The sequence below is a fragment of the Sorghum bicolor genome, chromosome 8, assembly GCF_000003195.3.
Source record: "Sorghum bicolor cultivar BTx623 chromosome 8, Sorghum_bicolor_NCBIv3, whole genome shotgun sequence".
NCBI lineage: Eukaryota > Viridiplantae > Streptophyta > Magnoliopsida > Poales > Poaceae > Sorghum > Sorghum bicolor.
Window position 1 is genome coordinate 59,456,842 of NC_012877.2, and position 21,310 is coordinate 59,478,151.

General features: G+C 40.5%; 1 protein-coding gene across 1 annotated transcript; it reads left to right on the forward strand.

The window, feature by feature from the left end:
* Positions 1,452-15,158, forward strand: LOC8070119 (ubiquitin-like-specific protease 1C). The gene is made up of 15 exons (XM_021466132.1): positions 1,452-1,685; positions 1,865-2,024; positions 2,154-2,251; positions 3,344-3,477; positions 3,789-3,834; positions 9,902-9,978; positions 10,067-10,096; positions 10,182-10,277; positions 10,592-10,694; positions 12,613-12,695; positions 13,596-13,718; positions 13,892-13,979; positions 14,155-14,262; positions 14,373-14,739; positions 14,974-15,158. Exons 1-15 carry the CDS (start codon positions 1,452-1,454, stop codon positions 15,156-15,158), a joined length of 1,932 nt encoding a protein of 643 aa, XP_021321807.1.

The window sequence follows — 21,310 nt, forward strand, 5'->3', positions numbered from 1 at the left end:
TCATTCTCGTCTTTTATATTTGGCTAGCGAAAAATCCGGAATAGACAATTGCTATATTTGGATGACCATTTAGAGAAGCTGTTGGAGGGTAATTTTTCATCAAAATCTCTATTCCTAGCATTTAGAAAGAATATAAAGAGTCTCTTGGAGATGCTCTTAGCCGGGATAGCTACGTCACCGGCTCTGTCCGACATGGAAGGGAAAAAGTATGAAAGAGAAGACTAGCTAGCGCTGAGTGAATCACTAGGCGATTTCACATGAACCGAGAACAACTGAGACGAACAGGTGGGGTTGGTTAGGAGAGAGATTAGAGATCAATTTTATTTTATTCCTCGCTCATCAACAACAGCTCTGTTTGGATCCATTAATTAATAGCAATAGTTAGCTAGCTACTAGCTCAGCTACTAGCTCATAGCTAACTATTAGCTCCTATTAGCTTGTTTTGCTCGACTAGTATAATAAATGTTAATTGGATACTAGCAAACAAATAGCTGAACTATCAACAGGATCCTGCTTGATTCAAAGCAGCTAATTACTATTAGCTTGTTTTGTCCAACTAGTAAAATAGTTATTAATTAGGTATTAGCTAACAATTAGGTAATCTGTTAGCGGGATCCTGCTAGGATTCAAAGAAGCGAATTACTATTAGCTTGTTTTGCTCAACTAGTGATATAGTAATTCTTAATTGGGTATTAGCTAACAGTTAGCTGGATCCTACTTGGATTAAAAGTAGCTAATATACTTTGTTTTGCCCAACTAATGAAATAATTCTTATTTGGGTGTTAGCTAACAATCAGCTAAACTATTAGCTGGATCCCATTTGAATTCAATGTTGCTAATTACTATTGATTTGTTTTTCCCAACTAGTGAAATAATTGTTATTGGGTATTAGCTAACAATTAGCTAGCTGAACCGTCAGTGGATCCTACTTGGATTCAAAGCAGTTAATTACTATTATCTTATTTTGCCTAACTAGTAAAGTAATTTTTAATTGAGTATTAGCTAACAATTAGCTAAACTATTAGCAAGATCTTGCTTTGGATTGAAAGCAGCTAATTACTATTAGTTTGTTTTGCCAAACTAATTAAATAATTGTTAATTAGGTTATTAGCTAACAATCAACTAAACTATTAGCTGGATCCCATTTGAATTTAAAGGAGCTAATTATTAAATCTCTATGTTATCCTTCGTTCTTGCAGTGTGTTTTAGTGTCTAGATTCACAGCATGTTCTATGTACCTGGACGCACCATATGTCAAGGTTTAGAGAGTCTTTGTTGTACCTAGTTAGAAAGTTAAAATGACACATATGACAGGACACTTGCATGCGTTTGCCTTGGGCAAAACTCTAGAACACAAAACCCCCCTAGTCTGGCCAGTCTCATACCACCTATCCGCTACTCCCATTTGAATCTCCCCCTCCTCGATCGTAGGCTGATCATCGGAGGTGACGATGGTGCGGAAGCGGAGCGACATCGACTGGTATAGCGTGTTTTTGGCTGCCTTTTCTCACGACGGCGCGGTCGACGCCGACTCTGACTCCCCCGCGCCAGGGCCGCAAGCCCCCACATCTCCAGGCGGCCGCCAAAGGTTTGAGGAGCCACACAGCGAGTTCGAGCGGCGCTTTGGCTCCGACGCGCTGGTTGATGACGAGCCGCACTTCCGACTCACCCGTGCGACGACCAAGGTATGCAAGCCTGCTAGCTCGCTCCTATGCTCTTGCAACAAAAACAAGCTATGGTGTTTGATTATTTGTGCGCTTTCTGTCCCTTAGTTGCGTGCATACTGTGTAGGTTTTGTTCGCTCCCATTTATGAGCTACATCCCATCTTATTATTCAGAGTACCATTTCTCCCTTGGTTTGTAGGCTGCTGTTAGTTTGGGACCAGATGTGGATGTTCCTTCTGCTTCTAAGGGCGTCGATGATTTCAGTAAGATTCCTACACTTGCTGTCGTTAACATTTTTAACCTTGCACATCAGCGGATGGTTAAAGTTGGATTCAGAGAATTTGGGCTCATGTCATGGGGTTATTGAGTTTATGCGGGAATGCATGCTATCCCTGTGGAGTATCAATGGACAAAACAATCATTGAATCTATTCTAGCTGTTCACTGATACAAGATGTCACTGATTTGATATATTTCATTTGTCTATAGGTCCAGTAGATGAGGATGAGCAGGAGGAACATGTGAGCCATGAACACTGCTCGAAGTCATCTCCCAAGTTTAGTAGGGAGAAGAAGAATGATGGCAAGGTAAAATACACTTTTTCAACTATTGCTTTATTGATCTACAGGCATCCCTATCTTGCTCTTGTGCTCTTGCATCGAGCTGTGTTGTTTGATTATCTGTGTGTGTTCAGTTCTTGAAGTGTGTGCCTAGGTTTTGTGCGCTCCCTTTATGAGCTACATCGCATTGGTTATTCATAGTACCATTTCTCATTTGGTTTGCAGGCTGATGTTGGTTTGGGACCGGATCATCCTTCTGCTTCTAAGGGCGTATATGACTTCAGTAAGTTTCCTACGCTTGCTGCCGTTTTCATTTTTTAACCTTGCATGTCTACAAGTGGTTAATATGTGTCTAGGCACTATCGTAGAAAAAAGTCTACAAGTGGTTAATGGTGGATTGGGAGAATTTGGGCTCATTTCATGAGGTTATTGAATTTATCGCGGAATGCATGCTATCTATGCGGAGTATCAATATCAGAATAAATCAGTCGTTAAATCTACTGTAGTTGTTCACCGGTAGGATCCTAGATCCTAGCTACCATGACTGCGAAGAGCGTAGGGGTACGAGGTGGGAGGCTAAGGTCGTAATTTCCGGCCCCGGGTTGGTGCTGTGGTGATGAGCAGCAGTGTCGCTAGGGTGAGCAAGTGTGCGTGGTCGCGAGAGGCAGAAGGGAGGCTCTGGAGATGGCCCTTGAGGCTAGGAAGGAATATTGCATTGCTTCATTATTTCCAAAAGAGTTAAGGTTTATTTATCCCTTCACCTTACAAGCAAATCAATCACAATCCTATAATTATGGAAATAGGAAAAATATCCAAAGATAGCCTATCTTGAGCGTGTAGCCCCGGCGTTGATACGTGATGTCGGTCATAACATTCACTGATACAACCAGTCACTAATTTGTCATGTTTCATTTGTGTGTATAGGTCTGGTGGATGAGGATGAACAGGGAGAACATGTGAGCCGTGAACGCTGTTCAAAGTCACCCCTCAAGTTTAGTGGGCAGAAGAAGAATGATGGCCAGGTAAAATACACTTTTTTCAACCCCCTTCTCTCTCTCTTGCTTTGTTTATCCATAGGCCTCTCTGTCTTGGACACTTATGGGGGAATTGTGAATGCAGCTACCCATGAATAAAAGGAAAAGTCAAGGCCATGGTGGAAAAAGGAAACCTCCCATGAACAAACGGATGACTCATGCCATTGATCCAGAGGAGTCTGATTATAAAAGTTCACTTCCCAGTAGATTCTCTGAGAGGTAGGCATCTATTTTCCTTGTGTTTACAAACAAGTTATTTATGTTATTACCTTTATATGATTTTATGTGTGCACTCTTTACAACCATTTGGGTTAATGAAAATGTGACCTTATATAGAAATTTGTATGCTTTTTAAAGATATTCTTTGCCTTTCTTAATAGTTATGTTTCATAGGCATTTGCATATTGTGCATGTATGGTCATATCTATTGCCATGTATGATGTACTAAATTAGTATATTTGTAACTTATTACTTCACTCCATTTAGAAGTATCAATCATCAGCTCTCTAATCCAGCATCCTTCTATGCAGGAGGAAGCAACAACTTCAGAATTCATCTTCTGTTCATTCTCGAAAGGTTGGTATTTGATACTAATTGTTAGAATGGCATTATCGTAGCCATTACTAGTTTTCCTATCTCAGTCATTTTGGGACCTAATAGCAGATTGTATCTGCATGTAATTTTATAGGCTGTATTAATTATGCTACATTAGAGGATATTTTGTATTTTTAATTTCCTTTGCATGTACACTCACTGTTTTATAAGTACTGCCTACAATAATAGAGAATTTTGTTCCCCCTGTCTTTTTTCATGCTATCAGCCTAATTCATGATCCTCTCTTTCTTACCATGGGTGACCACCCACAAGCATATCCTACTGCTACACTATTTGCAACCATTGTTACTGCTCTTCCCTAATGAACGCCATGGCCCTTCAAGTGAACACCACCTCTCCATGATATATATGGATTCAGGTGCTTCTTAGCACCTCTCCTCCAACTCTGGTGATCATCTATCCACTCCTCAACACATGCCTCCTTCCGTAGTCATGGTTGGTGATGGTTCTCACCTAATACTGCCTCCGGCTCTACTCCAATCCTATCTTCATGGACCGCTTTATCTAAACAATGTTCTTGTCTCACCATCTCTACAACCACTTTGTAGCCACCCCATTGAGCATCACATCTCATTGTATGCTGATGATGTTGTCTTGTTCATTCGGCCAACATCAGAGGACATGTCAACAAACAAGGCCATCCTATAGTTGTTTGGAGATGCATCAGGGCTACAAACAAATGTGGCCAAGAGCTTTGTGGTCACAATACGGTGCTAGGGTGAGGAGCTCCTAGTGACCACAATGATCCTTCCCTGTAGATCAAGGAATTCTCGTGCAAATATTTGGTTTGCTGCTGTCGATAAGGAAAATGACAAGGCAGAATCACAACCCATCATTGAAAAGATCCCCAATATGCTACCTGGGTGGAAGGTAGCTTTGTTGAACACCACCGAGCGATCTGTCCTCATCCATGCGGTGCTCACCATCGTGCTGATGTACATCCTAATAGCCATGAATGTCCCCAAATGAGTGATTCACATGATTGAAAAATGCTATCGGGCATTCCTCTAGAAGGGACATGAGGATGTTAGTGGCAGGTATTGATCGATTGCTTGGGCAATGGCTTGTAGGTTGATCAAGTTGGGAGGGTTTGGTGTCCACAACTTGGAGACCTTGGGATGGGGTTCTCGAAATGCGTTGGTTGCGATGCACCCTTGTGCTAAATCCATATTTGCAATCTCGATCACTTTTATGGTAGGAAATGGGTATAACACAAAGTTCTAGACAGACCTATGGTTCCACGACAAGCACTTGATCTGATCCCTTCATCAAAAGGCGTGCTATGTGATGATGAAATGTGATTGAGGTAGTTCAAGATTTGACCTAAGTTCATAACATTTCTGGAGGTCTCTCGGTTGTGGTGACCGTCAACTATCTACAACTTTCGGATGTGTTTGGGATGATTATAGCTGCATATGGACCAGGAAGATGTCCATGAATGGAGTCTATCAAGCTCTAGTCTGGAGTCTGTCGAGCTCTGGTCTATATACCACCAAGTTCACCTATCGTTGATTCCTCAATGGTGCTATTGTTTTTAGCCTCACAAGCGCATCTAGAACACTTGTGAACTGTTGAAGAGCAAGTTCTTTCTTTGGATTGCGACACACAAGCAATGCTAGATGATAGAACACCTGGCTCGAAGTGGAATGCCTCACCCTCCATGGTGCCCTTTATGTGACAAAGAGAGTGAGACTATTGACCAAGTCTTGATATCTTTCATGTTCTCACACCTAGTGTGGCTTCTTGTGCTTCATCATCTAGGACTGGATGTCCTTGCACCTTCAGAAGATGACGACGAGTTTTAATCTTGGTGGCGATGAAGCACACGCAGTATGTCCAAGGCAGCGAGGAAGGGACTAAACACATTAGTGATCTTCATTGCTTGGATGATCTAGAAACATTGGAATAGATGCATGTTTGTGAACATCTGACCCTTAGATGTGATTGTGTTGCATGAGGTGCACTACCATTGTCACCTCTGAGTGATGGCCGGAGCCAAGGCACTGGGCTCTCTTCTAGGACATTAGTAGAGCTACATTGTTTTTATCAAACTAAAAGGGTATGAATGTAAAAAACTAACCCAAGTCATGGAATTGGCATGAATTCGGACTCTGTTTTCTACTTATTAATGAAATGATACGCAATCCTCCTGTGTGTTTGAGAAAAAATTATACCCTTTTTGGCCTCTCTATGAAGGATCTTCAAACCAAGATAGTGATGCTTTGTTGCAATAGCTTTGGGGAACCGTACCCTATCCTTCTAGCACTGCCACTCCTTCATTGTGCCATCCATCGACAACACACTCTGGCATCATCATGTTGGTCATGTTGGAACTTCTATTCTTCAACACCTCACCTCCACAAACACCATCTCGTGCAATAGATTAACTACTCCCAATTGTCATGCATGTAAATTAGGAAAACATACCAAGCTTCTGTTTCAATCTTCTTTGTCACACACAAATAAATATTTCTATATTTTTCACTATGATGTATGGACATCTCCAATTAAAAGTATGTCCGACAACAAGTATTATCTTGTTTCTTTAGATGATTACATTCATCACTGTGGGCTTTCCCTCTTGTACAAAAGTTTGGCATTTCAGTGCCTATGTCTCTACACACCACAAAATACTCAATTCTCTTGATCCAATGCAACAATGGAGAATAATTTGGCAACACATTCACTCAAGATTTCTTCCTCACCCTTGGCACCCAGCTGCTTTTTCCTGTCCCTACACATTGCAACAAAATTGTAAAGCCAACCACATCATTAGAACTACCAATAACATCATCGAAGCTTTGCTTTTTGAAGTATGTCTACCTCCTAAGTTTTGGGCTGAAGCACTTCTTACATCAACACACATTCTTAATCGCCTCCCATAAAAACCTTAAATTTCACCATCATATGGTCACCTTTGGGTTTTTGGATGTCGATGTTATCCTAAACTTTCGTCCACAGTTCCCCACAAACTTGCTCCTCGGTCTACAAAGTGCATCCTTCTTGGATACCCCACAAACCACAAAGGATATTGTTGCCTCCATTTGTCTACTAATCATGTGATTATATCATGACATGTTTTTTTTGATGAATCATGTTTTCCATATGCGGATCAATCCACACTAGTCTCTTCTTCCTAAAAGTTTTTGGAGGAGGATGACTGTTGCATCATCCTGCCCTTTGTCTTCCAATGCTCACACAAAGGGCCCATCATGATTGAATCATTGTGCTACATGTTCCAAACACATCTCTATTTTATGAGGTGCTGCTACAATCAGCCGACAGCCGTACAACTGCATCTGTGCAGTCTTCTTCAGCACATGCCTACCCTTTGCCGTCACTTCTTCCATGCCAGGCACACCCCCTATGCCACGCACAGTCCTTGCACACATGCCTTCCTTGCTGCACGTCGCTCTTGCTATTGTACCGATGATACTTGTCTCCCTGCACCAAGGCCTACATGGAGACCCCAAATCAAGCGCGTGGGAGTCACAATGACCTATCAGTGCCCGCATAGCAGTATCAAGGCTATCCAAAACTCACACCCAATGTCCACCTATGCTAGTGGCAAAGCTAGAGCAAATGAGAGGGTGGTGCGCTTCTCTTATAGGTGTGAAAGTTTAAGCTACAAACGTGTTGAATGTTTTATCCTAATATTGATTTTTCAAAATTTTGTCCCACAAGCTACAACGTAGCTTCGCTGACCTATGCCAAGAGGGCATTTGCGTTCCCAAGGACTACCTCACCTATAGTGTCTCCATCATTGACCCACCCTCTCCAATGTGGAAAAAATACCATGGTGCGCTCGCTGATCTGTTTTGGCATGCTGACATGGTCAAGGAGTTCAATGTTCTCATAACCAACCAAACATGGGACCTTGTCCAACCTCCCAACTTCAACATCATCTCTAGCAAATGGGTGTACCAAAACATGTACAACTCCGATGGCTCCTTGGTTCGATACAAGGCACATACTGTTTTGCGTGGTTTCTCACAGCAACCTTGCATTTATTACGATGAGACTTTCAGCCTCATCATCAACTCAGTGACAATCAAAACAGCTATTGACCTATGCACCAACTCGATGTAAAGAACACCTTTCTTAATGGCGTCCTTCAAGAAATGGTGTATTTTTGTTAGCCACCTTTGGCTTCATTGACCCTGCCAATCCCCATCATGCCTGCTGCCTTAACAAGTCATTTAACAGTCTCAAACAAGCTCCCCATGCCTATATCAGTCAGTTCCTAGAGTTTATTCTCTCTATCGGTTTCAAGGTCTCCAAGTGTGACCCCACACTGTTCATCTTCAACAAATGGTGTGAGATGGAATACATGCTTCTCTATGTTGATGATATCAACCTCACTGCTTCCACTACAACTCTTCTTTGTTGTATCATCAACTCTTTCCAGCAAGAGTTTGCAATGACAGACCTTGGTCCACTCCATTATTTCCTTCCTTCCCATCACTGCTCCCAAGAGAAATATGCTGCTGAAATTCAGGGACACGCCAAGATGACAAACTGCAACCCTAGGTCCAACGTCATTAAAGCCACCGCCAAGCTGACAGCCAAAGGAGGAAGACCTGTTGCTGATCCAAGCCCCTATAGGAACCTTGTGAGCACCCTACGGCACCTCACTCTCACTCACCCTGACATTATCACACATGCTATGCAACAAGCATGGTTGCGTATGCACTATCCTCAGGAGCATACTGTGGTATGTGAATGACACTTTATTAGCTTGTCGTCTTTAGCTCTCTCACAACTCTATGAACACCCTCATAGTGTACTCCAATGTTGGTTGGGCGAGCTGCCAAGATACACGGCTATTCAAATCTGGTTATTGAGTTTTTATTTGTGAGAATCTCATTTCTTCGTCTTCCGAATGACAACATACTATGCCTCGCTCCAATGAGGAAACCTTTTCATTGAAGTTTGTTGGTTCTTCTAGCTGCTCGCTGAGCTCCGTCATCCTCTACAGAAAACTACTATTGTCTATAGTGACAACAAAAGTGCAGATTACCTCTCCACAGATCCAGCGCAACATTAGAGGACTAAACATGTGGAGACTGAATTTGACCATGAAGCATCTAACTTGGAGGAGTTCGTGTCCTTCACATTCCCATGACTCCCTAATATGTGTACATCTTCACCAAAGGGTTATTGACTTGATCTTCTGCTCCCAACGTCCACTCTACTCCTAGTTGACACCGCGGAGGGCTATATTATAATGGCATTATCCTAGCCATTATTGTCTTCCAATCTCAGTCATTATAATCTGCATGAACTTTCATAGCCTATATTAATTAGGCTAGATTAGAGGTTTTGATTCTTTCCTTGCATATACACTCATTGTTGTACAATTACAACCTACAACAATAGAGAATTTATTCTCCCAATCTTGTTTCACTAAGTATACCAAGAAGTGTACTTTGTGAATAATCATTAATTTCTTGTTTCGTAATAATCATCCATGTTTTCCTGTTGCTTGAATGTTAAAGTTACACAATCCTCATTTTGAATTAACTGCTAAATGTGAAAATTATATTATGTTGCATTTGTGGAATCCTATTACATGCAATGTGTAATGAGCATATGATGTTTGACTTCAGTGGTCATAAGAACGCACAGTAGGGATTGCAGTGAATTGGTTTTTACCATCAAGGACATTCTTTGCATTACCGATGGTTTGGTTGCATTAATGATTGCTCACTCACAAGACGGGTAAGGTTGAGAAAAATAGACTCAACATGAGGTTACGAAGTTTTGTATTTTGCACTAAATCTTGTGTTCAGAAAGGTTGGGTAGTTATTATGCTCTTTCATATATACCACTATACTTTCCATTAATAACTTACCATGGTATTTTTTGTTTATAATAAGTTTGGCTGTCATATAAATATGTCACGTTGTCAAGAGCTGGACCGTTTATTGGGCGCTCTACCATGCTTTCTCATAGTAGTTTGATCCTAGCACCACTTTTACATGTAATTTTCGAACTTATACATTTATTTGTATGAGTGGTCGTTAAGGTTCAAGATGTGGTTCTATTGGATGATGAAGATATGAAACCTAAGGAAGAAGTGAACTGTGAGATGTCTGACAGACTGTAAGCTCCTCCCTAGTGTTGTATTCATCATGTATACTGTTAGCTTACCTTTTAGTTTATGTTTTAACTCAACCAATTGTGTTTTCAGGAATGAACCAGAGATCTACTACCCATCAAGGTGAATATTGTGCATTTTTCTCCGCAGATCATGAATTCATGGTCAATGTTTATTTTACCTTTCATTGACTTTATTATGTGAACAGAGATGATCGAGAAGCTGTCAAGATCACCAGATCTGATATTAAATGTCTTGATCCTCAAGTATTTTTGTCTTCACACGTGATAAACTTCTACATCAAGTAAGTGTTAAATTTATATTATGATTTTTTTACCTCAAACTGCTTCAATGTATCGCTTATATTTCGAACAAATAAGAAGTAATCAAAGAAAGGGATACTATGTGAGTATTTAGGTGTTAATGCTTGCTACTGTTTTAAGAAATTTAATGCTTAGTCTTCTACTGTTGTTTCACGTTGTACTGTCTTATACACCACCAAACTATTCTCTGTGGGCAATTTAGCTGCAGAATTTGTACAGTAGTATTTTGTGAACTCTGAGCTATGCTAGGTATTAAGATGGCATTCTGTATTCTTTGTGCGATGTTGTGGTGCAGGTACATCGAAAGGACCAGATTGTGTAATGAAAATTTCAGAGACAAATTCTACATATTCAACACATATTTTTTTGGAAAGCTTGAAAAATCATTGCATCAGCCGGTATGATCTTTTTTGTGATGAAGTCATACTTCTCTTACCAAATGTCTTGCATTATATCTTTGTTCAAAATTGGGATAATTATACTATTCTTTGTACATAATACCTAGGCACCTTGTAATAAGTTTATGTTATTTTTTCCCAAACCGTCAAGAGCTGCTCATCCCCTTGTTAAGAAGGAATGGATCATTAGTACCCTAACACAAAGAAGGAAAAACGGACACCAAATCAAATAGTTAAACATGCATATGCGACACATCTGAGAGAAATGCTATCCAAACAAAAGATGTGTGGCATACTGGCATGATAGAGCTCAAACCGGAAGCTCCTGCCGAGAACCAGACTGGACCTTCTTCATGGATCCCAGACCACAACTGTACTTAGACTCAAAACGAACACTTGTTTTAGTGTTTCAAAAGAAGCCACAACCAAAATAGCCTGCGAGTTAAAACCTTTCAACTAGGGTTCATTCATTGATTGTGCCGCAGCGCACAACCATTATTGGAAGAAGATAGAATCAACGCTATCGAATACACAGTTTTATATTCTTCCTCACTAGTGGCTATGAGGTAGTTCCTTCTTTTCTTGGGTGGGGCTAAAATTCAAAAGTTACATACCCAGTTCTGAGAGCTCCCATACAAGGCGAGGTCCGAGGAAGGAATTTTTTCTTCTTTTCTTGTGTGGGACCATAACTAAAAAATGGCGTACCAAGTTTTGAAAGCTCCCATACAAGGTAAGGTCTGCAGAAATAAATTTCTAGAGGCTGGCTCGAACCTAGGACCTCCAAGCCATTGGATAGCCTTATCCTTTCTTATTCAGCAAGGAGGCTGGTTCGAACCTAGGACCTCCAAGACATAAGTAGAGAGACTCAGCCACTGCGCCAAGCTGCCTTCTTGAATGTGAAACTTCAATTAACCAATTATTTTCTTTTTAAGTGAGGAATTGCCATTTTTTTCTTGTGCCCCTTGTGACATATGGATTGCTTATCGGTTGGGTGCATATTTTGGGATGTGTTTGTTCCTCGCATGAAGGTCATCCTGCACGGGTAGATGCGTATAATCTTATAAAGAAGGGCATTTGGTTGCCTGCACGGGTGGATGTAGAAATACACCATCATCTCATATGAGTGCAAGCAGAGACGAAGCTAGGAAAAAATTTAGGGAGGCTGAGCAAAAGTTCTACATCGACTTAGCTCTACTATTACCCCTCGTAAATATATATATTAATTATGAAATTCACAAAATATATCTAAAAAATAAAGTTTTCAGCCCACTCTACCTTATAAATTTGTGTCTAAAATTAAGAGGACATTAGGGATTTCATTGGGCCAGCAGCGGTAGGGGGGGGGGGGCTGGAGCCCCCCTAGCCTCACTGCTGGCTTCGTCGCTGAGTGCAAGCCCTAAACATCTTTGCAAGGTCATTGTCTCACATGCAGGCTCAGTGGATGCATTGCATTTGCTATAGGCCCACATGTCAGTGTAAGGTGGAGTGGGCACTGCACCTGCTCATACAAAAAAAAACCAAACATCTTTGCAAGGTCATTGCATCTGTGTATACCAGGTCACTGCATCCGCCCGTGCAATCTAACACTCTTCTTTTTAGTTCATTGCATCTACTCATCATGCTTCCACTCATTTACAATACACAAAGCAGGTTAAAGGCAACTAAACACATCCTTGAGTTTTATTCAACTACATTTCAATATAGCTCATTTGCACTACTTTCCCACTAGTCCTCCACAAAATTTGATCATCTTATTTTTCTAACAAAAATTCCTCCCAATTTTCTAATCTCATTTCTTTTGTGTTCATGTGTTGACATTATCTTTTGTGCTACTTGTTTATTCATCAAGTTTTTTATATTACCATAACATGTTATCTTATGTGACAAAGTTTACTTCTTCCATTGGATTTTGTTCTAGAGTGACTTCCCAATGTTGAGAAGATGGTGGAAAAGTGTCAATATATTCAATAATGCATACATCATCTTGCCTATCCATGGGAAGTAAGTTCATACTGCATAAGACATTTACATTATGAAGCCAAAATACAATTATTATCAATATAATTTATTCTCAAAGGCACACACGTATAAGTTTAAGACCTTATTAGCTTGTTAGCAAGCCTCATGGTTCATGTGGATCCATTTTATATGCTATCATATTAGGAATGTGGCTCAGAGGTTCCTAATGTTCTCCTTATCCTTGTATTGTTGCTGGGCTTTCCTATGGTACACGCAAATGATTATGAGCCGTTCATTTAATGAGATCCGATGGTTAAGATCATCTATTACTTCCTAGTAGGTAATATGTGAAATAAAGTTTTATTTGTTAATTAATTTGGTAAAAATAGATAGATAAGAAAAGTTTTAGATATAAAAATCATTTTTTGATCTAATAGATACATATGTAATCTCTTTAATATGGTAAGCCATTTTATTTTGCAACTTCACATTACATAATTTATTTAGTGTAATTAACATTGCATATAATTATTTGTCAAAAATAAATTAAAATATATAAAATAACCTTTTCTGTATATAAATTGAGCTGCACATAAACTTAGAAAGCGATGGCCCCCACTTGTGTGTAAATAACGTAGGGGAAGGTTCCCCTGATTACGGGATGTACTTAGATTTTTCTTTGTTTTCTTACATTATTTGTTTATTTGTTGAATTTTAAAATCCAATAAATCAAGGTTTAGATTGCTTTGAAGGATTACCTCTTATCAGGTAATGGGTGTACCATAGTATTGCTCTGCTGTTAAACCCACTTTTTATTGTCACCTGAAATGTTGCCTTTTAGCATATGCTGAATGCGTGAAACCTACAATCATGTTTTTTCATGCTGTCACTTTTTAAATAGTATATTTTATGGCGACTTCCCTATTTGCGTTTGTAAACCAGGGAGCACTGGAGCTTGGTAATCATTTGCCTTCCTCCAAAAGAGAAAATTTCAGAACCAATCATACTTCATCTGGACTCCCTAGGGATGCATCGCAGTAATAAGATCTTGAACATAGTTGCGAGGCAAGTAACAATCTCAGCTATAGTTATCCAGATAGATTTTAGCTATTTTTCACACTTGTTATTCGGAAACAAGAAATTCTAAAACATGGCAGACACTAGCTTGCTGCTGAGTTTTAGTGTAAGTGACCTACTGTACTCTGCACAACATTGATAGCGTCAACTACATATTACAGGTACATTGAAACGGAATGGCGCTTCTTATCCGTTGCAGACCCAGCATGGCCGTGTCTTCTAAGTGATATACGCAAGGAAACTGTCCAGGTACATACAGTTTAACAATGTTGCAAAAAGCAATACTATAATAAAGTGCTTCCAGTTCCTCTTGGTATATATATTGCTAGGTTTCCAGATGTTTGAGTTAAATATTTGTTCAGATTGCGATTACTTAGTACAGTTTACTCGTAAATCAATATAACATGGTTTTAACAACTGCTAGGTTCCACAGCAGAATAACACGTACGACTGTGGTATCTTCATGCTTTATTACATTGAACAGTTTATAAAAGAGGCACCAGCAAGGTTCACAGCCGATAAACTCGACATGGTTAGTGCTGCCACCCGCTTTCTGTACTTGTTCAGTTCTTGCCATGCTGTTTCTTTGAGCTGTTAAGACTGACAAAGATGTTTGATACGGCACTCTTGTGTATTCCACAGTTTAGTCGCAGTTGGTTCAAACCAGAAGAAGCATCTAGTCTAAGGCAGAGAATAAGAGACCTACTGCTAGTAGAATTTGAAACTGCCAGGCTGGATCAGTGTTGCAGAATCAGTGTTGCAGAATCAAGGGAGAGAATAAAGGGCATCGGTGTTGCAGAATCAGATGAAGCAAAAGCAACTGGGGAGGCCATCGGCAGCACGCCAATTTTGGATGCAGTTAGTGACAGCGGTGTCAAAAGATTGGAGGGGAATGAGGACGTCACTGGTAGTAGCATGCCAATTCCAGATGCAGTTTGTGAGATCACTGGGACCAAGGTGTGGATCAAAAGAGTTTACAGACCAACAAGTGGTACAACGTTGGAACCTGGTAATTGGTGTTGGAGCAGCAGTGGCGGATCCGATGCACGCTGGCAATTCATAGAACACTTCTCTGGAAAATAGTAAGAACTAAGAGCACTCTTTGAACTACACATCTTTGTTCATCGTGTTAAAAAAAACATGCATGAGAGTGCTGCTTGCATGTCAGTTCACATGAATTAACCTTATTAATCTTGCGGTAAGTTAGTGTTATGTAGCAGGAATAATAAACCTCTCTAATCAGCTTTAGTTGTTGCACGCAGCTCTTGTCCTGCAACTGGTGTTGCTGCTGCTGCTGAAGAACAAGAGGAGCCGGCAGGAGAAGAGGCGCTGGATGCTGTGGATCAGGCTTCGGGCTCTCGGCACAATGGGAGGCCTATTCGGAAGACAAAGCCCAACCCCAAGTGTGTTGGTCCACAATGGGCGTAGTAGGAAGCCAGAACAGAACTTAGCCGGCTGCGTCCGGATGAAGAGATGAACTTGTGTGGCGAGTTGTTATTGGTGTATCCAGCAGATCCGGTTTCTATATATATATTAAACTGCCTATAATACTACCATGGCACCGCCCTTCTGCTTTATTTTGCTTTTCTGATGATAATCCTCATCCTCAATGTGATTTTGGAGATCACTTGTTGTTAGGCTTGTGAGTTGTGACTGGATGGATGGTGGATACTCACTATCGGAGAGGCGCTCTTTGCCTAGTGTCGAATGCTTTGCCGAGTGTAATTTATCGGGTAAGGGGCTCTGATTTGGAGACAGGACACATTAGAGGTGATCATTTTACTAGAGAAAGATGAAGGATCATCTTGTGCCAGGGATTAACAGGGGGTTTTTAGTTTCTCTTTCATCTAAAAAATTCTGAGTTTTGGTCGTCCATCATTTTGCATAATAAAACACCATGCAATTTTTTTAGCAAGTGGCTATTCTCCATTTTAGATTTTAGCCTTAAGAGGCAAAAAAAACCCCAAAAGAACCTCAAGAGGCTATAATAAGGGTAATAAATTTTGCATTTTGGATAAAACTAAATATAACTATAAAAGTTTTGACATTTTACATTTCATCATGTTAAAATATAGTTTGCATTTTGCATTCCATAGGGAACTAAACAAGCCTTAAAATTGTTTGATGAAGGTGGTGGTGGTGGTGGGGGCGGGGGGTTGTATAAATGCTGCAAGCAACAAAGATGTGACAGAAAACGACTAGGAATGAAAACGGATCGGATACCGGTATAGGACTTTTCCTCTAATGATGAAAAAAGAGGTGCACGATGTGCCTCAACGCCGCTTAATTCCTTCGCTTGATCAAGCAAAGTAGGATGCAGTTAGTGACAGCAGTGTCAAAAGATCAGAAGGGAACGAAAGAGGAGCAAGGTCATCGGTAACATACCAGTTCCGGTTGCAGTTTGTGAGATAACTGATACCAAGGTGTGGATCACAAGAGTTTACAAACGACCAATAACGTTGCCACTTGACAACTGGTGCTGGAGCAGTGGCGGATCCAGCAGGTAAGGATGAAAACGGATGAGAAATATATCCCAAACCGAACCGAACCGCTTTCTATATTTGATCCGATGGGATTCGTATTTTCTTGTCCGACTTTACCGTTTTCGCTTTCGTATTTTAGATGTTTCGTATTTCAAATGTAAAAGTAGAAAACGGTTTAGACATTTTTCGACCGTTTTCTACTTTTCTACTTTTAATTTGAAATATTTCGAATTCAAAATTTGGTTTAAACCAAATTTAGTCAACTGCAGGGTCACACAACCCAATTACTGGTGGCTAGTTGCGTTCCTGCTAGCTATTAATTGCTTATTCTAGACTTGTATTTATGTGTGAGCTATTGTATCAAATACCTAAGACCAAGGATCATGCACTTTAGTATATGCATTTGAACTTGATCGTGTATATACTTAGTCATGCACTTGGTAGTACATATTAGTATTTCGTATTGAGTTTTCGTATATCGACCGTGTTCGACATAAATCCGCTCGAATTGGTTTGTTTTCGGAATTCTCTCGTAAGTTTGTGTTCGTTTTCGTGTCCGACTTTACCGTTTTCATTTTCGTATTTCAAATGTAAAAGTAGAAAACAATTTAGGAGTTTTTCGACCGTTTCCGGCCGTTTTCATCCTTACCAACAGGTATGCACGCAGGGCATTCGTTGATCAATTCTCTCGAAAATAGTAGGAACTAAGAGTAGAATTTGAATTAGACATCTTTATTCATCAGTGTGTTAAAAAAAAAAGTCTACATAACATTCCAAACTATTCAGGGTACATTACTTCACCCTTCAAACTATAAAATTAGATTTTCTACCTCTGAACTTTCTAAAAGTGGTCAAATAATCCTCCAAGCTGTTTTGGACGCTTGTTTTGTTATAGTGACGGTGATTTTGTTCTTTTATTTTCTATTTATTTCCGCTGAATCTTTGAAAAATCATAATAAATCATAGAAAAATTATAATATAAAAAATCCAACTTTGTTGGACTTCACATGAGTAGATATACATAGTGAACATATAATATCGTATGATTTAATATAAAGTTTTTGTTGTAGCTTTAGATCTATATTTTTCTATAATTATTTGAAATAATTCATAGTTGTAGTTTCTATGGTCCAATTGTGGTGAAATTTTTATGGTAGGCTAATTATTGTCATAGTTATGCTAGGCGCTCGCCTAGGCGCGACTAGGCGCGACTAGTCACGAATCGGAGGCTCCCCGCCTCGCCTATGGGGGTAGGCGGAACCTAGGCGGCGGCGGCGGCGCCGGTGGGGGTGGACAGCATCCGGCGGAGCTTCGGACGTGCGCAGACGGCGGCGAGCGCGGTGGGCGCGGGTGTGAGGAGGAGACAGTCGCCGGCGGGGAGGAGTAGCGCGGGCGACGGCGTGCGCAGAGAGAGGGAGCAGCGGGAGAGGGCGGCGGCGGCGGCGGGAGGGGTCAGAGTCGCTCGCGTCGCGAGTCGCGAGTCACGGGGGCGACGCGATGCGGGAGACAGGGAGTCACGGTGGCGACAGGGAGTCGTGCGGTCGCGGCTTGCAGGAGCTAAAGTGGGCTGTTAAATGGGCCTTATATTCTTTCTCCCTTCCATTACTACTACTTATCTATTGTTTTTTATTTTCTTTTAAGTATTTATACATGTATTAATCATTGCCTAGCAAAACGCCTAGAAACACCTAGGCGCGATTACTCCCGACTAGGCGCTAGGCGGAGGGTCAGCGCCTAGATTCCGCCTAGCGCCTAGAACTTTGATTATTGTATGATTGAACTGTAGTAAAAATTCCATACTCATTAGATGTAATACCTGATTTTAAGGATAAAACCAGATATACACCATATGTGAGTCTTTGAAGTCAAATCTCACATCTCTATCTACAACTAAAAAATTCCTACGGTCAACATCTACCCGGCAGGACGATAGGTCGTGCGACCCGTGTCTATCCGGCAGGACGAGTACACTATGCGATCCTACCCATCCCTCTCATTTCCCTTCCAAAAAAATATCCAAAAATATCCTCAATCAGCACCACATGCAAAGGCAAATCAATGCCATGATTAGTGCCAGCCATGATCAGCGCCATCATCCCTCCTCACAGCGTCCTCATCAGATCATGCCACCCAAAAAACTCACGCCCGCACTGTAGTCGGTAACCATAGCGCTCCCTCCCTCCTTGAACACAGCAACCGCACGGCGATCCGGCGGCCGGCGCTGCCTTGTCCGACGTCGCTGTCGTCCTCGAGCCAGCCTCCACGACCACCAAGCAGAATTGGGAAACCGCTCCGGTGTCCGTGGTCTAGGCCGCTAACACAACACCCTACTGATCCGTCGCCGTCGTCCTCGATCTGCCCTTGGCCACGACCACCACGCGGAAGCGAGGATGCCGCTCCGACATCCCTGCTCTACGGCACGCGTTTTGCATCTTGCTGTTTAAATCCGTGTGGACGGGATCGCCATCTTTCCTGGAACGGAGAGTGTATCAGATCCGTCCACGAGAGACCAGGTACGTTAGTTTTCTTTGGTGTGTTGTTTGGTTTTCTCGGTCATCCCTGGCAAATAAACAAGAGGGCGAAAATCAAGTCATGATAATTAATCAAGTATTATATCCCAAGTGAAAATTATTATGCAATAGATATGTTTGTCCAGCGAAAATGCAGCTCCACGATACATGAAAAATGCAAAGTCAATCGTGGTTTCACTAAAACAAAAGGGAATGACACTCGATAAAAGGGAATGGCATATCGAATTTTTCATTGATCTTACAAGGCTATGTAGTTGTAGAATTTCTTTTATCCCCTGCTATTTAAAATGCTAAGATATAGAAGTCACCAAATTTCTTGTATTTTTCTATTTGTTGTATTTTTTCATTGCTCTTCTAGGTCGTGTTAATTTTCAAGAACTTTGCTTTTTTGATTAAATATCACTTTAACGTCGATACTTAAATTTATAGTATTATCATTTTATCGTGTGATTCATATGTTTTAATATAAAAATTTAGCTATCCCGTAGCAACGCACGGGCATAAACCTAGTATAGCTACAAATAATAAGGGGTAATATCAAAAGACAATGCATAAAATATATAACGTACATAATAAATCAGTGGTAACCTTAGGCAGCAAACAACGGAAGATAACTCCAACTTCGGGTATTAACTTCACTCTACAGGATCCAACTGACTGGTTGATCACAAGTCTAACACTCCTCCTAAAGTGTGGGGAAATAGCAAGAGTGAGTCCATGTCGAACTCCACAAGTATAGCAACTAGATTGTATAGATTCCATAATCTCATGATCAATGTGACATAAATAATGTAGAGCATTAAACAATAAACAATGCACATCTTAACATAACAAGAATCATCATCCTTAATGTAGATGTCCCCAAGGCCGCTCCTGACCGTGAGCTCGGCTAGTATACTAGTTTTTAACACTCTGCAGAGATTGAGTCATGATTTACCCTTTCACCCGAGGTAGCTAATCTCTTAACCCCCTTCGTAGGGAGGTCGGCAGGGATCACTATGAAGTCTTTTAAAGGTTCATCTAACAAGTTAGGGCCGCTTGGTTTCATTAGTCAGTCCGTGTGATCCACCCGCAGGAATCCACGGCCTGCTATTCCCCAATTGCGCCACACGGATAACCGCTAACGAGCTAGAAAAGTTACTCATACTTAACTAAAGCCAGAGCCATTATAGCCCTCATGGTTGCACTATTATCCTGGGTGATCACGTACAGATAATTCATCAAGTGGCTAAAAAGTCATTTTTATCATTTGTTGCTTAAACATTAATCAAGTCACTTTATCATGGTCACAGAATTAAAACCCAAATGCTATACTTACCTTAATCCAATTGCTCTTGCTGATCCTTTGGATCTGCTGGTCGTCCAGGTACTGATTTTGATCGCTGAAGCACTCTTGATCACCCACGAATTGCTCACCGTCTAAACTCGATCATCGATTATCAACACACAAACAATCGGAGACAACATACACGAAGCAAACAAAGCTACAATTAGAACAGTACACCAACCATATAAAAACAGTATGAAAAGCTTATAAAATGATTCTACGCAGCGCTACGATCACACGGACGTAAAGATCACGAAAAATGTTGAAACTAAAACTATCATTAAATGAAACGACTAATGAAAGTTTTATATTATAAAAGAAAGAAAGTCTACAAACTTCGTTTATTTTAGTTCAATAAAACCATAGGTAAATTATTAATCTAGATTAAACAAATCATATTTAAACATAAAATGGAGTTAAAAATATTCATATTTTATTTTCTAAATGTTCTCACATAATTTATTCTACATCTCAAATTTGATCCTTATAAAAGAGACAACAGCGAGAGCATCTCAACAAGCCATATATGATGGACGTTAAAGCTAAGCAAATCATAAATTTAAAACACTTTCATATCTCGATTAATCAAGTTAGGAATTAATTATGAAAGATTGATATTTACTTACATTGATTTTAATTATAAAAGTTGGTTGCATGTATTTTAATCAATTTAATATTTTATATTTAACTATATATAGAATACATGTGAAAGAAACACATGAGTACTACCGTGTAGAGCACATTGTCATAAATCTAACATAACTTGAATAAAACAAAATAGAATTCAAACGAATAAACACCGAAGGATTAAAGCCGTAGAAACTATGAAAAATAGATACGTACTGTACTTGCCAAATGAGTCTGTTGTCCTTTGGCCACTAACGTACTAATAATGTGGATGCTATTTGCTTGTATGACTCACCAACAGAGCTAGCTGATATCAGTTTGATTTTTGGTGATGATGGTCACCAGGGCAGCAAGCACGATTGGCGTCAAACGTCTGACTCTGGTCTTTGCTTGTTTTCAGAATTGCAGGCAATTGACGAACTTGCTTGTGTACAGTATATACAGAGGATAGCACCAACATACTTCGGCTTCGTTTGAGAAAAGGCAGCGGCAGCGGGAGGTGTATCGGTGATGCTTTGGGGGTATGATCTGGCTTCCGCATGACGGACGACAGTGGAGGACAAGGCTGGGCGTGTTGAAGGAATCTACCGTCGAAGGTACTAGACAAGATGA